At 40.9% G+C, this 23,692-nt stretch overlaps 1 protein-coding gene across 2 annotated transcripts in view; it reads right to left on the bottom strand.

Moving 5' to 3' along the window:
* clmna (calmin a) overlaps positions 1-12,534 on the bottom strand; it is a 38,513-nt gene extending 25,979 nt beyond the window's left edge. For both annotated transcript variants that reach the window (XM_080512814.1, XM_080512815.1), the window contains exon 1: positions 12,260-12,534. In XM_080512814.1, the coding sequence (XP_080368940.1) occupies positions 12,260-12,344 (85 nt within the window). In that variant the 5' untranslated portion in view covers positions 12,345-12,534. The remainder of the gene's footprint in view (positions 1-12,259) is intronic.
* Positions 12,535-23,692: the final 11,158 nt, after the last annotated feature.

Raw genomic sequence — 23,692 nt, 5'->3', positions numbered from 1 at the left:
GGAGGCATTCCATCCAAGTGACCAACTGTTGGCACACAACTAATAAAAAAAAAAAAAAAGTGGGGGAGGTCACTGTAATGTGTTGATCTTGTAATGTGCACTTATTGAGGCTGTTTCTGGTACATGTACTGGTCTGCATCCATCCATCCAAGTTCTTCAATATCACCTTATTTCATGAAATTACCCACTGCTACTAATATGTGTATTTTATCGTTAATAATTAACTAAATGCATTAAATGCAGTATAATCCTGTCTACAAGGGGATCAACAAAGTACCTTAAATCTGATTAACATCTCTTTCTATCTATTTTCCTCAAAATTCATATTTGGGATTCAGCCATATCTTGTTATATTCAATGATCCAATGAGAACGTCTCACCAATACAGCCGCGTGAAGGAGTTTCTCCCTGGGGCAGTGATACTCCAGCTTCCTCCCACTATCTAAACACATGCTTGTTGAGTTAATTAGTAACTTTAAATTGTTTTTGTAGGCGTGAGTGAGTCCCACGAGATAGCATATTTGTCCAAACTGTATCCTGTCTGCTCGACTTTAGCCAGGTTTGGAAAGAGAGGTAAAAAGAGATAAATGAATGGTGGCTGAAGAGTCTAAAATAACAACACCAATTCTATAATGGATGAACAGTGCCGGTTTTAAGGTCCGGTATCTTTAAAAAACAAACAAACAGACAACTGATGTCAAACTTGTCCTGGAATGCTTCAGTTCATGCTTGCTTGCTGCTCATGCTCCCTTGACATTGATGTCAAATTGACTTGATATATTTGGTGTTTTAACAGAATACAAGAGAAAATCTCAACTGCATCCACATTTTTAGCAAATGCAATGATACTAAGGAACAATTTTTACAATCAACAATCAACAAACATTGATTTACTTTGGTTCAGTTGGTTGAGTGAGTCTTTCAATTCCAAGGTTGTTGTTTTGATCACTCATTTCACCGTAATTTGCATCAATGTCCTGGGAGTGTTTTCAATGTACCATCGCAGAACCATGGCAGTTGTGATGATCGTCAAAATATGTAACTATATGATCCATCAAATCAACTTCAATTTCCACAATTTCACAGAAATATATATATATGTATATAAAAAAGATGTTCACTTCATTTGGTGAAAAAAAAACCTCTTACTGCAAAAGACGACAGAAACGTAAATAGAAATATGATCATTTGACCGACTCATAACTTGTTGTGATCTAACTGGACTGGCACGGAGAGAAGAATCCTTTCAGTGAGTTTGATTTTGGTCCATCTGCCCAACAAAACACAAAAAGCCTTTGGAGAAACTGTTAGAACTCGAGAGGAAAACAGGAAAAAGCTTCCAGTTAGTCAAAGTTATGTAACCTGACATATTTGCACCCTGCTTTGCATTTTAGAGGCAGCATACCTGTACACCACCGGGTAAGCCCTGGAATTCTGTCAGGTCATTTTCTTCACACAATGCCCCCGTGGAATAAATGAATTCTCGTACACATGCATTGAAACCAGTCAGTTATATACGCTGATGAAAAGGCACAAAGCACATCAGAGTGTGTCTAGATACAGCTCTGAGGAGGGAAAGAGACAATTTTATCACATTTTCTGGTCGCACCATTGATCTCATCGCCTCACAAAAACAAAAACAGGTGCTTATTCATCTTGCGCCTGTACTTGATGCAGCGCATCAACCCACACTTCAGCACACCTACACTTGCTGATCGCAGCCTGGCCGAGCTTCTTCACTCTGCATTGCGACTTCAGGGAAAACAAGAATTCGGCCCAAGTCTGTAAAATGACGTGACAGCTTAATCTTAGCTTAAATCTGTTAATAACTACAGTTACATATCTGAAGCTCTAAAATGTTCTCAACAAATAAAAGACATTTGCAGTTGAGTTACAAAGCATTTTGTAGTAATTAAAGGCTTTTACTGCAATCATCGAAGTGTGTGTAGTCAATGCGTTAATGTGAACGCTCAAGTACTGAAGTCAGATAATCTAGTCGCAACAGCGAAGTTGAAACCTGCAACCTGCTGTTTTATTTAAGTCTAACACTACGAATGGTGACTGCTACCACTGTCAAAGTATGGTGGAGTATTTGAATAGACAGACAGACATGTAGAACTGGATATGTCAACAAGTTAGTCTGCTGAGTGTTGGACTCTGAACCAAGAGTTTTTGAAAAGAGCTTTAAAAGCCTGTTGGATGTAATGTTAATGCCACAACAACAACAATGACGGTATAAGGTCACCAGTGGAAAACGTGTTTCAGTTGATCAATAGTGCAGTCAACTTTTGTTGCATCAATATCGATGTGCCATCAACGGAATTGACCAGACCGACAACCAACACACCCCATGGACCCTTTGCAAGTACTTCATGATAACAGAAGAACATAAATTGCATCAAAGTTATCATCTAATATGGTCATTTTGGTCAAATGCAATTCAGAAAGACTGTCACTATGAAGGTATGTGGTAATATTTATACAGAATCTCACATTCCTGGACATTTTATTTCCAAAGGTGCTGCATAGTCACTTTTTTTTATTCCGTCCAGCAAGCAAAATAAACTTGATTGTTAAAATTCTTGATATTAGAAAGTCGAGATCATGGTCGCCGGTGCGTACATGGAGTGCAACAAAGGCCTTCAAAAACTTCAAGGGGCAGCTTCTTAAACAATTAGGATATTTAGTGAGTGTGCAGCAGGCTTTGGAGTGCAGCTGACAACATGTTGTGTCTGCAGAATTTAAAACCTGACCACTAATTCCACTATTTTTAAGATTCTTTTAAGAGGGTTTGTGCAGACTGAGGTTTTGCTGCCGAAACAACCAGGAGGAGTAGGAGAAGCGAAGAGTGACGGGATCAAATAAAAAAAAAAAGGAGAGTCCTTTGTTGTTAAACTCCAGAACGCTTGTAGCACTCAGTGGCGATGAATGCTCGCTGCCGTCCATGCGGCTCCTGGATGTAGGGGGTGGAGGGGGGATGTTTGGGCCCAGGTTCAAGAATGCCACTTCAGTCCATTGTGCGTCTCGGTGTGTGAAGCCACTGCTGTCTGCTGATGCTCAGACGACACAGAGTCCACAGTGGGAGAAGCGTCTTTGTTTCTCCACTCAGAGCTCTGCTCCATATACACTGTTCTGATCGGCGCTGTGATTTATGGGGATTCTTCACACACGTTTCTGCCTCTCTGATTAGATTCAGATGTGACTTTTCAACAGAGCAGGTCTACACATGTATGAAAAGGCAGTGTTGGCTGCACTCGTGATGAACAATGACTGAAAATAATGCCACAAACTGTGACATAGAATAATAGTCCCATTAAAATTGCATTTCATTTCCTGAGCACGGTTGAGTTTTAGTCATTTTAACATTCAATGTGTACATTTTTTTTTTAATTTAGAAGGTTTATTGAGTCTAAGATATAAACACACATTGCCTGTGTCAACATCATCAGCAAATTTGGTATTTCATTATATATTTTTCATAATAAATGAATTATTATAACCAGGAATGATAAAGATGAATAATAAATCAGTACCTTTAAATCAGAAATCAGAAAGTAATAAATAAATCATAAAGTTTCTGGTGAGCCACTTAACAAGAGAGCCGCCACCGAATGTTGTCCCTTCCTGTTGGCCAGATTGTGAGTTTAAACCCAATAAAGGATGTGCACCTAGCCACAGATATCGGTGTGTAAATGTGTGTGTGTGTGAACTCAGGAAGTGACCGACAGTATAAAACTGACAGTATAAAAATGCTTCATATAAATAAAGTAATTTTACCAATACTAGTTATGGTAAGAGAGCATAATTCACTTACAGGATTGAGCAAACAGAGCGACAAAGCAAACACACGCCACACTTCAGAGTAAATTATAGAATTGATTTAGTCCAGTTCAGTTTGCTGTGCATGCTAACTGTGCTAACAGTCGTGTGCTTTATGCCTGAATGGATAAATCGCAGCACTGCGGCATCGGCACCATTAAAAATTCAAACCTGAAGAGAGCACAGATGTAATGGATGCTCACTTCAGTTTGCAGCAGCAGACTCTAATTTTATGCTTTATTTGGTACGAGGTAGTTGTGGGATTATTCTCCCAACCAAACTGTGTAACACAGTGTTCCATCTACCTTCATTCTCGCTGATTCAGCAACATTAATGTTTGACCACCCTGACTCTGGTGGTCAGGCCGAAAAAGAATCAAAGATGCGGACTAACAACAGGACCTAAACCGAGAGGTAAAAGTTTGAAATCAGTGAGATCTGAGGGAGGGGAAATGGGAAAAAAGTGATCCGAGTTTTATTCGTACAAATTTGTATTCAAGGTATTTTGGCTTTTTTCATGTTTGAAATATAAAAACAAGAACAGAATTCACTCTTAGAATAGAATAGTTATTTTCTCAAACACTTCTGCAACAATATGCTTAATATAGGCCTTTTCAGGCAACTGCCACAAAAATGAAGACAAACAAAGACTTGCACAGACTTTATTAGTGTGACTTTAATGCCCAAACAGGTGGGAGTCACTGGATCCCAGTCATAGCCAAAACAAAATCTAATCCAACAATCTGGGGTTTTGGTGTATTCTTTTCAATTTCAGTCACATGCAATCCCATCAAATGTTTTTTTTTTGTTGTTGTTTTTGTTTTCTTCCCCTCCATGAGTTAGAATTTAGTTTTTCTTCCTCTAATCCAACATAGTCTATTTACTCCATGTTTTCATAGAAGATTAGATTTAATCAGGGTGGAATGACCTTGAGCTTTCATGAAGTCTTTCGAGCGGTTGAAACGCACAAACCTCAAAAGTACAACAAACACTTGGCTGTATTCACACAAACAGAATATTTCAGCGCATTTGTACAACGCCAATATCACAAATCAGAAGGTAAACTGTTCATCTATGTATTAAGTGAATTGACAATTGCCGAGCCTCGTCTTCAACTGTGTGATAACTGATCCATAAACGAGTGGCACACGAATAGTGCGGCGCTCCAGCTGACTCAGAGTAATGATAATTGTGTTCGGACAGAAACCTGCAACCTCAGAAGGTTGGGGATTGAGTGTGGTTCTCTCTGTGTGTGTGTGTGTGTGTGTGTGTGTGTGTGTGTGTGTGTGTGTGTGTGTGTGTGTGTGTGTGTGTGTGTGTGTGTGTGTGTGTGTGTGTGTGTGTGTGTGTGTGTGTGTGTGTGTGTGTGTGTGTGTGTGTGTGTGTGTGTGTGTGTGCGCGATGTGGGAATGTTCAGCTCAGGGACTTTAATGCTGCAGTGCACAGAGAATCTCTCTCCATCTCTCTCGCTCTCTGTGTGTTACATAACTACCTCCAGGCCATTGTTTTAAAGCGCTAGCTGCTCGCACAGCTTTAACGCGGAGGAATCATCACATCAGATGGCTCCGGCTCGTCCCTCAGTAATGCAGATCATAGGGGCAACTCAGCCGTATCAGGACGCTGAGTGAAGGAAGAGCAGAGCATAAAGCCGGTGGAGAATGTACCAACACGTGTCGCACACGCCAGAGGAAACGGCAAACGCTGCAGGGATGACACTAATAGTGTGTCCTGCAGGAATATGCGATACTTGCAAATCGTCGGGCTTCATGGTGGCAACTGAAACGCTACTATATCCTGCTGGTACATATTCATACAAGGACATCAAATCCAAACAATAGAACTTCAATGGACTTCACCCCATCTTTAAGGAATTCTTGCAGACAAGGGTGATGCTCTAAAACAGTGTCATGAGAATAAAATAGCTATTTCAGCAATCCAGTCGACAAGAACATCAATAGATGCCAAAACTTTTTCTCTGTCCATGACGAGGCACAAGGTATTTGTACAAGAGCTGTTTAAAGTGCTTTATGTCAATACATGAACACTGTGATAAATGTAGAATTAGAAAATACAAGAAAATGACAAAAGAAAGACAAGATAACTAAAAGTTAAAAAGGAAATAATCTAACTTTTTTCCCATTTGTATATACTTGAACTTGATTAGAAGATGTTTAACCCCTTAGCCGAGTCTCAGTGCAACCTAATTTCTGGGAAATTACAGATTTTAGCAACTATTTGCGATTCAACCTAAGATGCAGGAAAACCGAACTCATGCGTCGATGAGCCTCGTCAAGAGAACAGGATTACCTGATAAAACCGCTTAGATATTGAAGAAAATATCTCCCAAGACATGTGACGAATTACTGTGAAACACCTACTTACAGTAAGTGGTTGTATATATGAATCAATCATATATCAATCATATTAACAATATTTAACATAGATTACATATTAATGTATTTCATTGAATAATCGTATATTTCCTCCCCTTACATGATGTTTGAGGAGTTTAATTTATGTACTGCAGTTTTTATGTCCTTCTCAAACAATTTAATGGAATTAAAATCCGGGTTTTTCTGATCAATAAGCCTCAATTTTTTTTTTTTTGGGGGGCCATTCCCAGGTGGATTTGTTGATATGCTCACACTCCAGTCGTGGTTTATTTTCCGTTTCAAACAGATGGTCTCTCATTATCCTTAAGCTTTTCTTTGCAATGACTCAGTCTCCGGTCAACAACCTGCTTCGTCTCTGCAGCACAGAATCCGACTCTGAACAAGAACATTTTCCATCACTATGCTCCACAGATGGCTTGCACTTCTGCTGCTGACATGTTGCCTTTGAACCAAACATGTTTACTGTTCCCGTTGCCAAAAAGCTCTGCCATCCCGGCAGCAGAAAGGCCAATTCACTTGGTGTCTCCGTACTCTGCAGGACATTTGACTTTGACATGAAAAGATAAATAGAAGTGATCATGTCATATAGATGATTTGGTTGCATGTCCTTTTGTTTGTTACTAGAAGACTTCTTCAGCTCAAACAGTTAGTTTGGTCGTTATTAAGAGGAGACTTCAGTTCCACGACATCATTCACAATCCTCGTCTCTTCTGGCCACAGAGATCTCTCTTTAGAGTCAGGACAAAAAAGAAACTATACACATTTCAATGCAAAGCAAGATTTCAATGACACAAGCGTCACTTGTTCCCCTTTGTTAAACTTTCAACTGACTTTGTATAAGAAAAAAGAAGCTCTGTCATTTCAAGAAAGAATCTTAATGTTCCCAAATGCCGACCACAAAAAGTCTTTAACGTCGGACCAAAAAAAGGAAGTAAAACATTTAACAACGATAAAGTAGGTTGTGTGTTTTAGAAAGCTTCGATGCAAATGAGACGGACATGCAAAAGAGAGGCCTCAAGCGGAGATTTGTCCATGGCTGTGCTCTTCCGGAGGTGAGCGCCTTGGTTGTGCAGTGCAGACTGTGCACGGTGTGTGTGTGTGTGTGTGTGTGTGTGTGTGTGTGTGTGTGTGTGTGTAGACAGACAAGAGGGAGTTGCGACGGTAATTTTAGTCTGTTTACACTTTGCTCAAGTTTTGATGAGACGGACAGAAAAGTTGATGTTAACTAGACTGAAATGAGTCGTGATGCTTTAAAATCTGAAATCAGGTTCATATCACACAGTTGATGTTTTTTTTTTTTTTTTTTTAAGGAATACAAAAGCAAAGTTGAACTTTCGTTAATATTATTATTCTTTATTCTTTGAACCCTGTGCTTAAAACATGAAGCAGGGTTAACGAGCTTCATGCCGCCATACACGGGTGATGCGTTCAGGTGCACCACGAAACTCTGCTTAATAGTCTGGAAATGATGGTAATTCAATCTTTAAATGGCTGCAAGAAACACTTACTTTGCCACAACATTGTTATTTTGTAATTATGGTCACAATTTCAATTGGATGCAACTGCAACCACCACTCTACCTCGTGAGATGTGGTCATTTCTCAAAACCACAACAAACTCCAGTGGAGCAGGAAATCTCGACCGACAACTGAGCGAAGCGGCAATTTCTTCACAAAACCACTTTTTAAAAATCCAAACTTTAATCTTGAAAATACACTGAATTCTGATCTATCTTTAAAATAAACTGACCCTGGGACTTTCACTCGGTGAACCACTGAGCTTACCAACTGAAGCAGGTGTAAAATGTGGCACATAATGATGGGTTTTTCAGACAACTACTATCTCTTCATGACCTCAGCTGTTAATACTACTATTGTGCGATCAATGTCTACTTAATGAGTCTGTAAAACTAAGGAAGAGAGGAATGCTTTAATTCAAGGAAAAAAGACTACATTTTGAATATCATCTCATTTGATTAAACCACATTTTTATAACCTTATATATACGTCACAAATCCTGAATGATTTGCAGAAAAAGCACGGTCAGAACAGAAAGTATTGACATTAGTCAAATCAACAAACCAAACTTTCAATAACACCACTCAATCATATTCTGGGATTTTATAGACAAAACAGCATCGTCTCTAAATGCAGGACACATAATGTGATCACATTTCTTAAAAATAGCACATTGCAGGACTTTTTCTTCATTTTGTCTCCAACTTGAAAGCCAGGACGGCGTTGCAACTGACAGCTGTGTGTTTCCAGGGCAACTGTTGCTGAGTGGGTGCAATAAGATCCACAGTTTGCTGGAATCTACTTTGGTACGTTTTCTCCGGAACACAAGCGTTTCAAACATGGTGATGCCATACAAATGTGTCTCGTTGTCTTTAAGCAGCAGCGGTATGGATTGCTGGCTTCAACCAACTACCCAGCAACAAGTAGAACTTTAGAGAGTCTATTTTGTTTTCCGCAGCCTTTAGTGGAAGCCACATTGCTGATGTTTTATGGAATTTTGAGAAAGTACATATCATTTTCAAGGGGTCCTATATGTCAAAGACACTATGATCACAAAAATCATCTAGAACAGAGAAGGGTAACTAGAATTTCATCGCATCTTTAAAAACTGATGTTCTAATTTGCAAACTGAATTCAGTTTAATGAATCAGAGTGGCTTGATGATTACCACCTCAAAATGCATTGACTTTTTGCATTATTAAAGAGATTCTTGTCATTGAAATCGGCTTTGAATGTGGCGAAACTATCACTGACGCCCACAGAAAGAGCACCCTAAAGTCAACCGGCTCCAACGTGCTCAAAGATGTAAAACTAAACTTTTTAGATCTATGTGATCAGGAAATGAAGCATGCATTGAAATATCCAGCCGACAGTTCCTCAGACAGGCTCTGAGCAATTAATTGGCATTTAAAATAGAAGTTATTCGGTTTGACTGAACCGTCGTCCCAGCCGTCGCAGTTACCTGAAACTGATTACCACCAAAAGTCTGTGGCTTGGTTTTGAAAAATGTGGTAACAACAGGCAAATCGACTGATATCGCAGAGCTGGGGGCTATTTCCAAGTGACGCATGGGCTAAATTTCCTCAGGAATGCTGTCAGCACCAGGTGTCTGGCTATGGATCACACTTCCAGCAGGTCAAAACAGCAAGAGTCGCCTGCTAAGATCTAAAGATGCTTCTCGTTTGGGGGCCGAATCGTGGCGGGACTGTGGGAATTGGAACATTATGTCAACTTTAGGATAGAAAATTTGCATCGCATGAATTAGGAGGATTCTGTTTGGGTCACTGAACACCGTTATAAAGGAGATAATCAAGCCAATAAATGAATAAAAAAAAAAAAAATCAATCCACTGCAGTTAAACAGTCTAGACACATTTAGTCTAGACTGAAGAGATTCATGACTAATATTTCAACAGTGGCAGCTACAAGTCTTATCAGGATCACACCCAGTATACTAATACTCTTGGGATTGTATGCCAATTCTATTTACATTAGAAGGAATGATGCTCTGAATGAAAAGAATGATGTCTAGTTCGGTTTCAGGCTTCAGAGAGAATTAGGTTAGAGCTCAAACAAAGCCCCTCCCCCTTTCTTTTTTTACTCCCCATACTCATTAAATCAATTACTTCCACTTTAAAGAGCAATTATAGTCAGCCGGCTCCTCTAGTCTTCTGTAAAGTTCCGTCGGAAAATTGCAAACTCTTAATTTATTATATCTCCCCACATGATTCACAGGTTCACTGCAGTTCAAACAGCAGAGAGACGGGAGATAAACACCAACGCCTGACCATTCAAAGACCCATCCAACTTGTTGCTTGTGAGACACAAACTTCTACTTCTGCTCCAGTGAGGTAACCTGCTCTTTTTAAACTCTATTGGCTTTGGCTGTTTCTCATAACAAACCAAGCAAAGATAACATGGCATCGCGTCATGCAAAGGAATGAAAACGTTTTCCCGATTTTATCGGCAGTATCAACAGTGTGCACAAGGTTTTAGTGATGATCAGGTAAGAACAAGCAGTAGCTCTGCTGTAGAAATAAGCAAGCTTCTCAAAAGGACAAATCTCAGATTCATTAGTTACAGCATTAACATCAGCATATTTTCAAATCCACAAATACTGACAGCTTAGCCACTGTTCATGGTCTGTCTTCTTTATTTACCAATCCAATATTTGTACTGAAGCAAGAGTTCAACAGGGATTTAAGCTACACAAGGAAATGAAAGCGAGATTATCTCAACACCAGCCATTACTCAAAAAAAAAATGGACAGCCATGGACATGAGGCGAGGTTCAAACCTGACGTGATCTGACAATATGAGTGTTATTAAATCCGACTATTCTCTCAGTCGAAAAACTTTATTTATTTTTGATGCACTGTTCCATCTTCATTCCTGCTTTAGTTTATTCTGTTATCATGTGCTTTTAAGTGTGGTTTAATCTTCTTTCAGTCTTCAAACTTGCAAAGTTCTTCGGTCTTAAGTCATAATGTGGAAAATAAAATAACCAAAGAGCAGTAGCACACAGCCTGTTGTCACATTCAACCAATACCTGTACCCCACAGGTACCTTTGTGAGGGACAGGGAGGCAAATCCGCTATAGGATCCCACAGGGCTACACAATATACTCCAAAACATCATTGTAATATCAACATTATCACACAAAAAACTGACTGAACCACAAAAACAAATGATGTCTCCCTGCACTGTTGTATTCATGCTCTGCATGTCAACAGGTTTAGACAACCAGATTGAGTCATGATGCAGTGGAGTGTGTTGACTATGGAATCACGTTTCACTTCTTTGTTTCAACATTACATCATACCTGGTGGCAATAAGCCAGACATCTGCCCAAAAGCAGGAATATTAAGAAAAAAATAATCTAAAAACAGCAAATTATTAAATTAACTGGGTTCAAGAAGAGAAAGAGCAGTGTGGAGTTTCATCATCAGATACTTGTTAATGCAATACTTGATGTTAATTATGGTGCAGCCCTGAAGTTCCAACAAAGTTATGCGAGCTGGAAAGGTTTGCAATGCCCTCTCTCATCCAAGCTGACATCTGGAGCCGTGGAACCTGTCCTTACAATGTTCTTTTCGAAAGATGAAGCCCCATAAGCCTCTTAACTTAATGGGGTCACAATGCAAAAATCACATTGCTCTTTCACATCTCCAGAAACAATCTTACAGACACTTTGAAACCCTGACGATGGGCACTGGTGTTTCAGGGGTTTTGAATTTAAGTAAAGTAGTTCTCAAGGAAGATAGTGTAAATATGGGAAGTCCATGTATATTCTGCTGCTACATTCAAAGAAGACATGCAGACGATTCCATCTATCTTCTATTCTGTTTCATCCAACTGAGGGTTTAGAGCTGACAAGATAGAAACTGAACCATTCCATTACAATGTCAAAAACAAAATAAGAGACAGACAATCGTGCACACAATTTCAGAGTCACCAAAATAACACTGCAAACTTGAACGTACAATCTCTACAGAGAAGTTTCTGCTCATGTGGGGTATTTTCTAGGTGTAGGATGAGAATCCTAACCATTGCACCAATCTGCCAAACCAGCAAAACATTTGTTGCAGAACTTAGAAACTTAGCTTGTGTTTACGCTCCAACTATCCCTCAATAAAACCAACAATCAGTGCCTTTCTGCAGCCAGTGCCTTGAATACATTAACTCTTGGCGTTGCTTAAACAACGCTGAACTTTTCAGACGGAGAGAAGCAAGTTTAGCGTCTTTATTGTAACTTATGGGGATGCGTTGGATAACTGCGTCCACTCCTGGGCGCTTGTTGGAAGGTGTGTGTCTGTTCTGTATTCTGCATGCTGCTGCTGCCACTTGTGAAAAAGTTTTCCCCGGATCCTACGTGACTCCCCCCCCCCCCCCCCCCTGGCTTTGCTGGCTGGCTGCAGAGCCGAGCCGCACCGGAGCGGTGCGGTGTGGCGCGTGTCCAAGGGCCCCCGGGAGCCGCCGCGCGGCCACACCGGCGGCTACGACGCAGCCGGACCGTACCGGGGATGCTCCTACCTTGCAGGTTCTGCACTCGGATGTCGCTGATCTGTCCGATAAATTCCTCCCGCTCGAACCAGTCCTCCCACTCGTGTCCGGCCATCTGGAGGGACTGCTGCTGCAGCGGAGAGGTGGAGGGTGGGAGAGAGAGAGAGAGTAGGGGGGGGGGGGGGGCGGGACGGACCCTGGACGGGAACACCGAGGAGCTGCTGCGGGCGCGCAGGCGGACTATTGTCCGGTCGGAGGAGAGGGATCCATGCGGGCTGAGTGCTGGGTCTCAGTCATCCTGGAGCCCGGGAGTGGTGGTGGTGGTGGTGGTTGGGATGGGAGGGGAGGGGGGGGGGGTCTTCCCCTCACTGCCGCTCACTGCGGCTGTGTTTCCCGTCACAGCGGCGGAGCTCCGATCGGACAGCCCGGAGAGGAGCGCAGAGCAGCGGAGTAAGGAGCCGCAGCACCTGGTTGGTATTTCCGAGGTGGGATGGAGCTGATCCAGTGCCCGCCCACCTCACTCTAACTCTCTCTCTCTCTCTCTCTCTCTCTCTCTCTCTCTCTCTCTCTCTCTCTCTCACCCCCTCCCCCATGCACAACACACAAAAACAAACCTTTAATAAACTGCACTGAACATGCATGCAGCAGGTTTGTTCATTTTTTTTTTATGTCCTTGGAGATGTCACAATCAGCTCAAAAGATGGTATAATCTTGCAAAAAGAAAAAAGTTGAAAACAGTGTGTGCAGGATCTTGTGGCATTGTGAATAAAGCCAGGCTCCTGGTTTTCAAGTGGTTTTCATTCACTCTATGATTGTGCAGGAATTCAAAGACCCTCTGCTTCACACGCTGAAGTCCAGACATGCACTACAATATGCTGCTGTTAAAGAAGACTGAGCCAACTTGTTGTTGCCAAAGTGTATTAATAAAAAAAAAATCAGCCTGTTGAATTTGTCATTAATTACCTCTGAAGATTCAGTTGTGTTTTGTTTATATGGTGCCAAATACAGTCATTCCAAGGCATTTTTACGGAGAAAAACACAACTTAACATCAGCAAGCATGATGGTGGGGGGGGAAAAAACCTCCCTTTTAACAGGAGGAAACCTTTGTGCTATTCTGGTTGTGCTTATGGGATATAAGGAGGAAAATGGTACAGACAGACAGCCTGGGGAGGGATTCAAAGCCTTGTGTTGCGGCATTACAGTGTGGTGCTTTATCCCTAACACTTGGGCTCAGGTGACGGTGAAGCGTGACCTGGTTACGCCGCTGGAGGCCTCGGCGTGGAGACCCCCCATGATGCACTGAGCAACGCTCCACCACCTCCTTTCAATGAACTTCATTAATTATGTGTTCTTTTTCTGTACCATAGGCTTTACTTTTTTCAGTTGGTAACAGCTATATTAACATTTATAATCTTTTTTTTTTTTTTCAATCAAACATGAAAACCGTTTGGCTCCTTTTTCCAGCATCACATCTGTAATTGCATATTTCATTTAAAGGGTGAATTATTACATCTGCTTTGCAGAGCTTGAGCATAGGTATTACCTCAGCAGTAGGTAAACCTCCTTACATTACATTTCATTACTACTACTTTATGTAGAATGCAATAGAATTCAACAGAATTCTTGAACTGATTGCTATTTCTGTGGAGACTGATCCCACCGCCCGGCCTGGAGTTTGTTTGTTTGTTTGTTTGTTTGTTTTTCGGTGCTCATCATTTGTCTCGCCACTCTCCTCTCACCTTCGCTGCTCCAGGCGGACAGCCACCCACCTGAGATGCATTCTGTTTTTCTGAGTTTTCTTCTTGTGAAAAATACATTTTCCTCCCCTCTGTCACAGATGGCCAGCGCCCGGAATTGTATAATAACACTTAAAATACATCATAATAACTATCATGGAGCACAATTTCTTTGTATCATGGAGATATTGAATTTTCCTTGAAGGATCTCTTCAAGACTCAGCTTTATGTTGACATCATATATCACAGTTTTTGTTGTTGTGGTTGCTGATTTTGTTTTTGGGGAGAGTTTTCAAATGCTCAGTCATGCCGTGACTCTATTTATACAACTCTGACAGATATAATAATAATAATAATAATAACAATCCCTTCAGTTTCAATAGGGTTCTATACACTGTCAGACCCTAACAATGATCAGAGGAATCAGTTGTATCAACATTTTGGTGCAATTTCTAGGGAGCAGAGGGGATGATGATAATAGCAGCATTGCATATTAATGATAGATATTTGATTGAGAATGATAAAAAAAAAAACCAATGCAGCTGAATCCAGTAAGAGCAGCACTTACTCTGATTAAAAACATATTTTTGATGATCAAGAAGCTAAACAAGAACAAACACGGCGTTTGCAAATCTAAACTTGTTCTTGTGTAATAATAAACCACATTTTCCAAATCCGTGCAAGTTGATTTCAGTGTAAAAAGAAAACTTGGTGCATTGGTTGTATAACTCATCTCATTTGTGCTCAAACAGCAGCAGACTGAACTTCAAAGTGTGTGTGTGTGTTAGATAACCGCAGCGCAGCTCTTCCTGTGCTGGACTCATTAGGAACCGGCTGAAGTCGTATCTGTTCTCTGTAAACTGTCACCACGCAGAGGATGAGCATCGTTTGACCGAGAGGGGATTATACACTACATGTCAGTCTGGCTGCATTTTACAGTCAAATTTACTGTTTAGGAAGCACACACGCGCATGTGTGTGTGTGTGTCTGTGTGTCTGTGTCTGTGTGTGTGTGCATGCGCACAATATGACACTGAACTGAAAGAACCACTACAGACATCTCTCTATGGGTTTGGCTTTGGGCAGCTCAGATGTGAAGAGAAACTTTTTCCTTTTGGGAATGTCTGGACTTTGTGAAGAGTTTATGTCTGTGTTTGTTTTGACACGGGAGGTCAACACCCACTCATCAAGGTATATTTTAATCCCAGGAAGGGAAGTATCATGAGGGTATCGTAACCCGTGTGTTTAGTTCTGTATATGTTTTCCTGGTGTATTGAGTCTTTTAACTGTCCGTCTCTGTTCCCAGTGCACATTGCTCATGTTTCCTGCCTGGTACCATGTTATTTTCTCATGCTTCTGAGATCTTCTCTTTTGTCTCAGCTCTTCATTGCACTCCGTTCAGTCAGTCTGATCATCTCGCTCTCTTTGGGAAGATAAGCCTGCGTCTCAGCTTGTTTTTGTCTTTTCAGCTGGTCTTCACACTCGCCGCCCCGGTACAAATGGAAATGCTGGGGAAAAGTTTGCACTTCGATATTTCAATTTCATCAATTATTAAATAATTGTGTTTCTACATGACTCTTAGAAAAGACATTGGAAAATGGTCGGCAATGCCTTGACGTCAAGTTACACTACAAGATTTCACAATTCGCCACACATGGCTCAGTTGTAGAGCGGGTTGACTCTCAGTTGGAACTTTGCGTGCGTGCTGAACCCTGGACTGCCCCAAATGGATGCATTAATTGCATCGAATGGCAATTCCCTTCATTTGTGTGTGCGTGAATGGTGGTAATGTCATTAACAAGGTAAAGTGCTTTGGAGACGGCTAAAGCAGTTGAAAACTTAACATCGGTTAACTCCATCCAACTTAACTTTAACATCGGTTTACCATGGGTAGGTTTCCCACACATTTGATTTTACTTTTTTTTTTTTATTTCATTAATCATGTATGACATGTTTTTTATGCACTTTCGGGTTTTCTTTACAGCATCTCAGCAGTAGTCAGTTCACTTTGGTGTGCTGAATGTGTGCTTCTTGATTATCTTTGTCTTCTTACCATTGCTGTTACCTGGATGTTTTCCAGGTTTGGTACCACGCTTCCTGTGAAGAGAGCAAATTCTGTCCCAAACTGCCTAAATTACAAATTTGCCCTCATCCGAGCAGCCATGTCTGGGTGTGGTCATACACATCGGAGTCACAGTAAAAGTACCTTAACACAAACTCTGAATGTGTTATGTACCAGCTAAAAGCCAGGGTTTTTTTTTTTATGGTGCTGTTTACTCACTTTTTTCAGGACACAGTGTACAATGTGCACATTTGGACTCTTACACACAAGCGTCATGGAAAATCGTCAGGAAGCAAAGTCATTTTTATTCATTATGAATGTTTGCAGGAGTATGAATAATAAGTTGAGTTAACTCTTACATCAAGATCACCATGCTATTACTCGCACCCATAAGGTGCGAGTAATATCATTCTTTCTTTACTCAGGAGTCCTTTGCCCTGAGCTCCAGATGTTGCTTTCACTACTGTCTGGTATTCATAAAAGCAGTTTAGCAAGATAAATAGGATGTGCAAATATATATATATATATATATATATATATATATATATATATATATATATATATTTAAATCCAGGTCTTTGTGGCAAGATAATTTACTCCAAATCATAAAGGAGTCGTCTGCACTCTATGTGACCCACATGTAGTGAGAAACCTACAGAGACTAAGTGACAAACTGGGCCCTCTAAAAATAAACACAGAAAGAAGGAGCTTTTCAGAAAGGGGAGCACATTTGCATGCATACCCACATGAAACCCGCGATACAGTGAATCTCCACTGCTATATTTCACACAGCAGAGCCAGGGTCCGACATGTCACACAATACCAGATGTTCCACAGCCATTTCAGAGAGCCAACAGGGTGCCTCCCTACTAATATTTCAGGGCATAAAAAGGCCTGTGGAGTGAATTTATCACTTCAAAGATGATGTTAATCTTTAGCAAGCTAAAATCAGGCTGATATCATCTGGCGTAATCCGTTTAAAAGCCATCTGCCACATTTCACCGCTTCCAGCTATCGTCAGCAAATAATTAAATCAAACAACAATGCCAGGACCATAACCATAAATTTCTTGTCATTACTGTCATACAGTTATCACACAATAGGATATTTATTCGCCGGTCCTGTGTGATACTCCACTATACGTCTCAGGTGGGTTTTTTATTAGACCAGATCTCGCATGGATTCGCCGACTTGTGTTGGTCTCTCTGACCCTGTTGGTGGTTGTGGCTTTCCACATGTGAGCACATTAACGTCATAACTGCTTGTACAGAGACAAGGTGTAACGCAGTGGTGATGCTGTGTTCATGTGCAGCAAGTTGACGGGTGCCTGGCGAGCAGATGTTTCAATGTGGTGCCTCAGTTTGTCGCGGTCTAAATATACACTTGTAATCTGTATGAGCATTATGTTATTGGTATTCTGAAATTTGCCATTATATAATCTTACAACTATCCATAACGTTACACTGGAAACACTTAAATTCTCACACATGATTTCTATTACTTTTTAGTTCTCTGAGCGTTAATTTGGGATGTTTAACAGATATGAAGTTGTGTTTGGCTTTTTTGAAGGGTATGTGACTGATTAGTTCAACAGTGGATTGAACTCATTACGGATATTAAAAATGGTCACAATCCACCTCTTTGTGTTGTTTTTCCCTCCGATTGTTCGTGCACAGCTCCTGTAAAGTCCCATTGAATGATCCATCGTGTTCAAAATATCTCTGAGCACATCTTGGAGACTTTAAGTCTATCCTCTCGCCAGCAAACCAGTTAATCATCTCAATATGGCTGAAAGCTCGTCTTTCCGTCTTCCAGGTCATCAACATCGTCCACTTTCGTTTCCAAATAGTCAAACGCCTCTGTTCACTGTGATCTTTGTGGTCTGTCCACTCCAGACCTTCAGAGTTCTGATCAGGTCCTTCTCTCTTTCTTTGGCAGTAAACCTCAGGCTATTCTTTTAACCACCTTTCAAGCAGGCGACCTCCCCTGCCACAAGTTCTTGAGGATTTCAGCTTTTAACTGCTGATTTTCAGTCTTGCTTCTTGATTTTTTTGTTGCTTGGGGAATGTGTGACTTTCAACCTGCAGCCCATCCTCCTGAGGAACGCTGCCAACTCAGCTGGTAGTTCGCTGCCTCAAGGTCCTGCCTGCGTCTGGAGCTCACTCTGAGTCATGTTGTCTCAAACAGAACAGTCACAAACTACAAAGTATGTTCACTCCTACTGTTTTTACAATAAGTGGTTCCGATCAAAACAGTCAAACTTGTAAATGCCTGATGAATGAAACTTGTCTCATTTAAATAGCTTTACTCTTCTCTGTGCCTCTGTGCGACATTTATACATCAAGATTGATTACTAGGATTTTCAGAAGAAGGTTATGGAACACTATAAGCTTCACTTGGGCTATAAGAGTGAGACCAAATATGAAATAAGTAATAATATTGTGAAATACACGATCAGAAAGCCAAATAACTCAAGAAACGCGCACAAAGTCTAAATTGTAAATCTCTGATCGCTTGTAAAATCAAAGTGCAAGCACAACCACAAGAGAAGATATACTGTAAGTTTATGTTTCAAGTGTTGAAACCTATGTATAACCTATATTTATGTTTAACTTCTTTGCAACATGCATTTTCCACTGAAGTCCTCAAAAAAAGACTTGTTGCGTCGCCTTTTTAGCAAATCAATGGGATTACCATCCTGGTGCACATGGTTTCATATGCAAAACACTTATTATTTCAGCCTTTAGGTCACATTATTATAGAAAACCCATAAAGAAACATGCAAAGAAAATTAGCGCATCATTTAGAGAAGTCGACTTTCTCATGACTCACCCTTCTAAAAGCTGATAATAACACATTCCTCTGCTGAGGGCTTGAGCTAACATTTCAGCAGTTTTGTCAGGAACATCATGTCGTTTTTAACAGAACATTTGGCTGCGACTGAGCTGGCAGGGAGGAAAAAACACCGGAAGTGAGCCAGATATTGAGTCTTCATTGACCTGTGTGTGAATCCAGGACCAAACAGAAATCTTCACTGAGTATCAAGGACACATTACTTTCTGGTGTGTCCATGTTGTTTGGTAATGTGTTAAATACACTTACAGATTTACAGCTTTTGAGCACATTTTGTTTATAGTCAAGGGGGATATGTAAAAAGAGAGTGATTTGCTGGAGGGAATTTAATACATCTAGAAAATAAAAGCCCTCCATCAGGTGTGGGATGGAGTCAGATCCCTTTTTGTGGGTTTTTTTTAGATGATTTCTTCAAATATGTCCTTCATGTCAAATATTTTTTGATCAGGGTGGAGAATTGGACTCCTATTATTATTCCTCAATGACTTTTCTCCAGCTGGACATTAAGGCTTGATGAAACCCTTCCTACTGAGTCCACCTTTTAGCTCAAGAAGAAAAGTTCATCCTCCACAAGTCCAACCTAATGTTGGATTAGAGCTTGTCTTAAAAAAAAAAAAAAACTCCAGTTCTTCTTGGAGTGTCTGTCTTCTGAAGATGGTCTACATGCTCACTGTTTTTTTTTCTTTCTTGAATCCAGGTGAATTCTTTTTGAGAGATTAGCTTCTCCTGTCTACATGAACAGTGGGTAAAGTGATCAGGCTGATGTGTTGGTTTATAAACAACAGCAATCGCATCCAGCCCACCAGAAGCTCACCAGTAATGAGAAGGGATTTGTAAGCTTGACTCATCAAGCTTTTGAAAATGCAACACCAAAGGAAAATGCTTCACACTGATGGCCTGCTCAGCAAAATAAATACATTTACAGCGGTTTGCAAACTATTCATACCCTTTCAACTTTTCCACTTTTGTTGTGATTCTACTTACTAATTAAATTACTTCTGAAAATGTTTTATTTAGGAGGATCAAAGTAAAGGGAGATGAATACATTTGCAGACCGTGCTTTACAGTTTATTTTTTTATTTGAAAAAAAAACAACTAAACATGTATCATTTTCATTCCACGTTATAACGTGGGAAAGTTCAAAGAGTATGAAGACTTTTGCAAGCCACTGTGGAGATTAACGTTTTCTTCTGAATTGACCAGTTGTTACATTACATGACAGATTGAGGATAATGGGACTCAGGAGCCATGATCTTGGAAGCCCACACATTCAATGAGTATGTTTGTGTGAATGGGTGAACGTGCATTGAATGTTCTGAGAGAGCTGAAAAAAAGAAAAAAAAAGAATGCCGTTCCATACAAGTGTGCAAACACTGAAGGACACGAAATACTTTATGATGCTTTTCTGTGAGAGCAGAAAACCACTGAATCATGGCGCAGGGCGCAAATGTTAATGGAGTTTTCTTATTTATCACTGCATCTTCCGGAAGCCCGGAAACGTTTTGGCCAGACGAGATGGATGTTTCTGCGGGGCACACAGCCAATCAGAAGCACGGCGACACGGGGCAAGGCCGGCTATATTTAACCAGATCTGTGTCTGGGTTCAGCGCACTGTGCAAGTGTATCGATCAGTAACATCAGAACATGTTCATGCTTAGAAACATCTCCAGTGGGTTTTAAACCTTTATGTGTTTACAAAAATAAATCAGATTCCTTTTCAAGTATACAATTACTGTGGTTGATGCAGTATTATTTATCAGCTCCTCTCATCTTACAAATGCATCTTCCTTACATACGTGACACCTTTTAAAAAGGGAAAATATACAAATTATTTTTGAACGGTACAAGTCTCAGTGCCAAACAGCACAGCACCAAGAAAGTAATGACACACATCCTCTCACTTTTTTGTTTACGTTCAAACGTAAAGCCTTGCCTTCAGTTTTGTTCTGATGCTCTCTGAGTAGAAGTCATAGTAACAAAAATGGCTACAGGAATTAGCTGATTTATTGCTATCCTTGAAATGGAAATGAACTTGCCGCACGAGTAAAGTCATAGTGTTAGAATTATTTAAGCTAAAAACAGGGTTTTTTTTTGCTCATAATAGAGAGTGGATCTGTTTGTGCACATATTAAAAATGGCATGTTCATATTTCACTGGATTGTGAATAGTTGAAGGCACAAAATTACGAAAAGACATTCAAAGTATCACTTGGATTTGAACTTTTTGTATGTTGCAAATAAGATGCTTGCACTGCCAGTGAAAATTGGGTTCGAATTTGTGCAAAAATTTAAATGCTTCGAAGGTGACACTCTGTACATGCGCACTCCCTCCAGATTCATGTGACGCTTGCAGTTGTACAACTGACACAGGAGGCAACTGAGCAGTCTTGACAACAACCTAAATTCAAGCATTCTCTCTAGTCCAGCAATAATTCTGTCTTCAGACATCAAGCAAAATAAAATACCGCATTCATGTTATCAACCTGGATGAAAACAAGCATTCTTGAATTTCTTGCACATTCCCTGAAAACAAAAATTGACATGTGTAATATTTAACCAATATATTAAAAAGGCCCCCATTGAAATAAGTTCTGCCAATAACCTCCACATAGGTTCTCCACATGCAAACTCCACAGTGACCTGAGCTGCACTCTGGGTGCTTCAGTACAGCGCAGCCTGACTCTTGACACCTTTCTGATGAAGAATCGTCGAGTTAAATTATGTTAATATAACAAACAGCAGAAGTTCAAAAACAGGTTTCGCTTCTATATCCTCATCTCCTTAACTCATGTAAATCTACGTCCACAAACAACACCCTCCTCCTCCTCCTCCTCCTCCTCCTTCTCCTCATTCCCTCCAGTGTCCATCTGTTGTGCAACCAACTAGAACGAATACACACACACACACACACACACACACACACACACACACACACACACACACACACACACACACACACACACACACACACACACACACACACACACACACACACACACACACACACTGCAGAGCTCACCTGAAGGGCACATGCTTCAACCTTCACCTTAACCTCAACGTGAACTTTAAAACGGAGGCCTGGACCCCGCAGGGAAGCAGCTTCTTGTTCCCACAGTGTGAACGTGTGAGTTTCACCCCTTCGACATTAGTAATATCCACACCGGCCGCACGCTGCGGGACGACACGCTGTTTGAGGAAGGGCAAGTCAACACTTGACAGCACAAACACAAAGCTGATTCACTGAGTCTTAGTTCACATTTGAGCTTCCATCAAACTGGCCCTCATTGATATTCTCATCGATTAAATCCTCGTGCTGTTTGGAGATGCAGCTCCGACAGCGTCACCCATTTCAATTTGAATCGGCGCTCATGTTCCTGTGGCTTCTAAGCCAGTTCGTCAAGCTTGATGGGGAAATTCTTCATGTATTCAACTTCATCATCTGTTTGCATAGTGGCCATGACCTTATTTCTCAGGATACTCATTTCACTTTCAAATCAGTCTCCGTCTGACCTGCTTTGGCTTTTCTCTTCCCATGTGTATTTGTGTGTCGGCTCAGGGCGTGGCAACCTCCAGGCTACTCACTCACAAAACAGTGCAGATGATACCCAATAAAAGTGTCTATGCATAGACAAAGGCCCTGGATGTGGCACCGGGTAAAATCTGATGCCTAAAATGTCACGTACACTCACCTGTATGAACTCCCACTGCACCTGGAGAGAAGTAGTGTATGGAATCAGTCCTACACATAGTGGCTTTAAATTACAGTGATGCTGTATATTCAAAGCACATTATAAATAATGTGAAATATCACTCAACTCGAACCTGATTGAAATAAGAGACTAAGATGAATTTCCCTGAGACATTCATTCCTCAAATGGAATATATATATATATATATATATATATATATATATATATATATATATATATATATATATATATATATATAAATAAATAAAAGACACTAACAGCAAAAGGCAGAAATCTAAAAATATCTACAGTAACTCATCCACATCTTTAAGCAACCTTGTTCCTCTTCTGATAGTGTGAGTGGAGAACAGTTATTTTTAGGATTTATGCTTTTGTTCAGAGTATTTTTCAGGTGTGCGAGGTGAGACTGACTCAGGACGCCATTTTTGGACGATGCTGATTCAATCTTTCCTGCCTCTTACCATCTGCTGCATCCTGATATTCCAAGCAACTGCGACGAGCTCGGCGACTGACCACCAACTGACCAGTGATGTGGAGGTCCAGACCTCTGTCTGAAGCTGAAAAACAAGATGGCGAACACGCCAGTGTTATGGAGTGAAAATCAACACCCGCACTCACGATAACACCTCTACTATTTCACTTTCACTCTTTGGCTTAAATTCAGTGCCGCTCCCGTTAGTACGAGTGTGTCAGAGTTTCCACCTCGTGTTTTTTAACGATAACCTCTTCGCACACCTGCAAACCATCACACTGGCAGCTCAGAGACAATGCAGCAATGCATGCTGGGCTTCAGATCCTCGTGTCTGCCAGCCCGTCTCACCACCGCATTCGACAACCGCCTCCCTGGACCCAGACGTCCCGCCCCGACCACAGGCCTCTCACTCGCAGCCAAAATTAAATGCCTCACGCCCTGAGCGTGTTTTCATCTGGGTCTCCTCTGCATTACATCACACTTACGTCTTCAGGTGCTCTCCAGCGCACACCAGCAATCAAAAGGCTTCCTGCGGACTAACGGCACGACCTGGATTGTGCTTCGTGAGCATTCGCAGCTCAGTTCCATTCATCCAACAGGTTACAACAAATGAAGCTAAACAACAGTAACT

The sequence above is a fragment of the Blennius ocellaris genome, assembly GCF_963422515.1.
Source record: "Blennius ocellaris genome assembly, chromosome: 17".
NCBI lineage: Eukaryota > Metazoa > Chordata > Actinopteri > Blenniiformes > Blenniidae > Blennius > Blennius ocellaris.
Note: the sequence above shows the minus strand (reverse complement) of the source record. Positions and strands in the feature narration are given on the sequence as shown.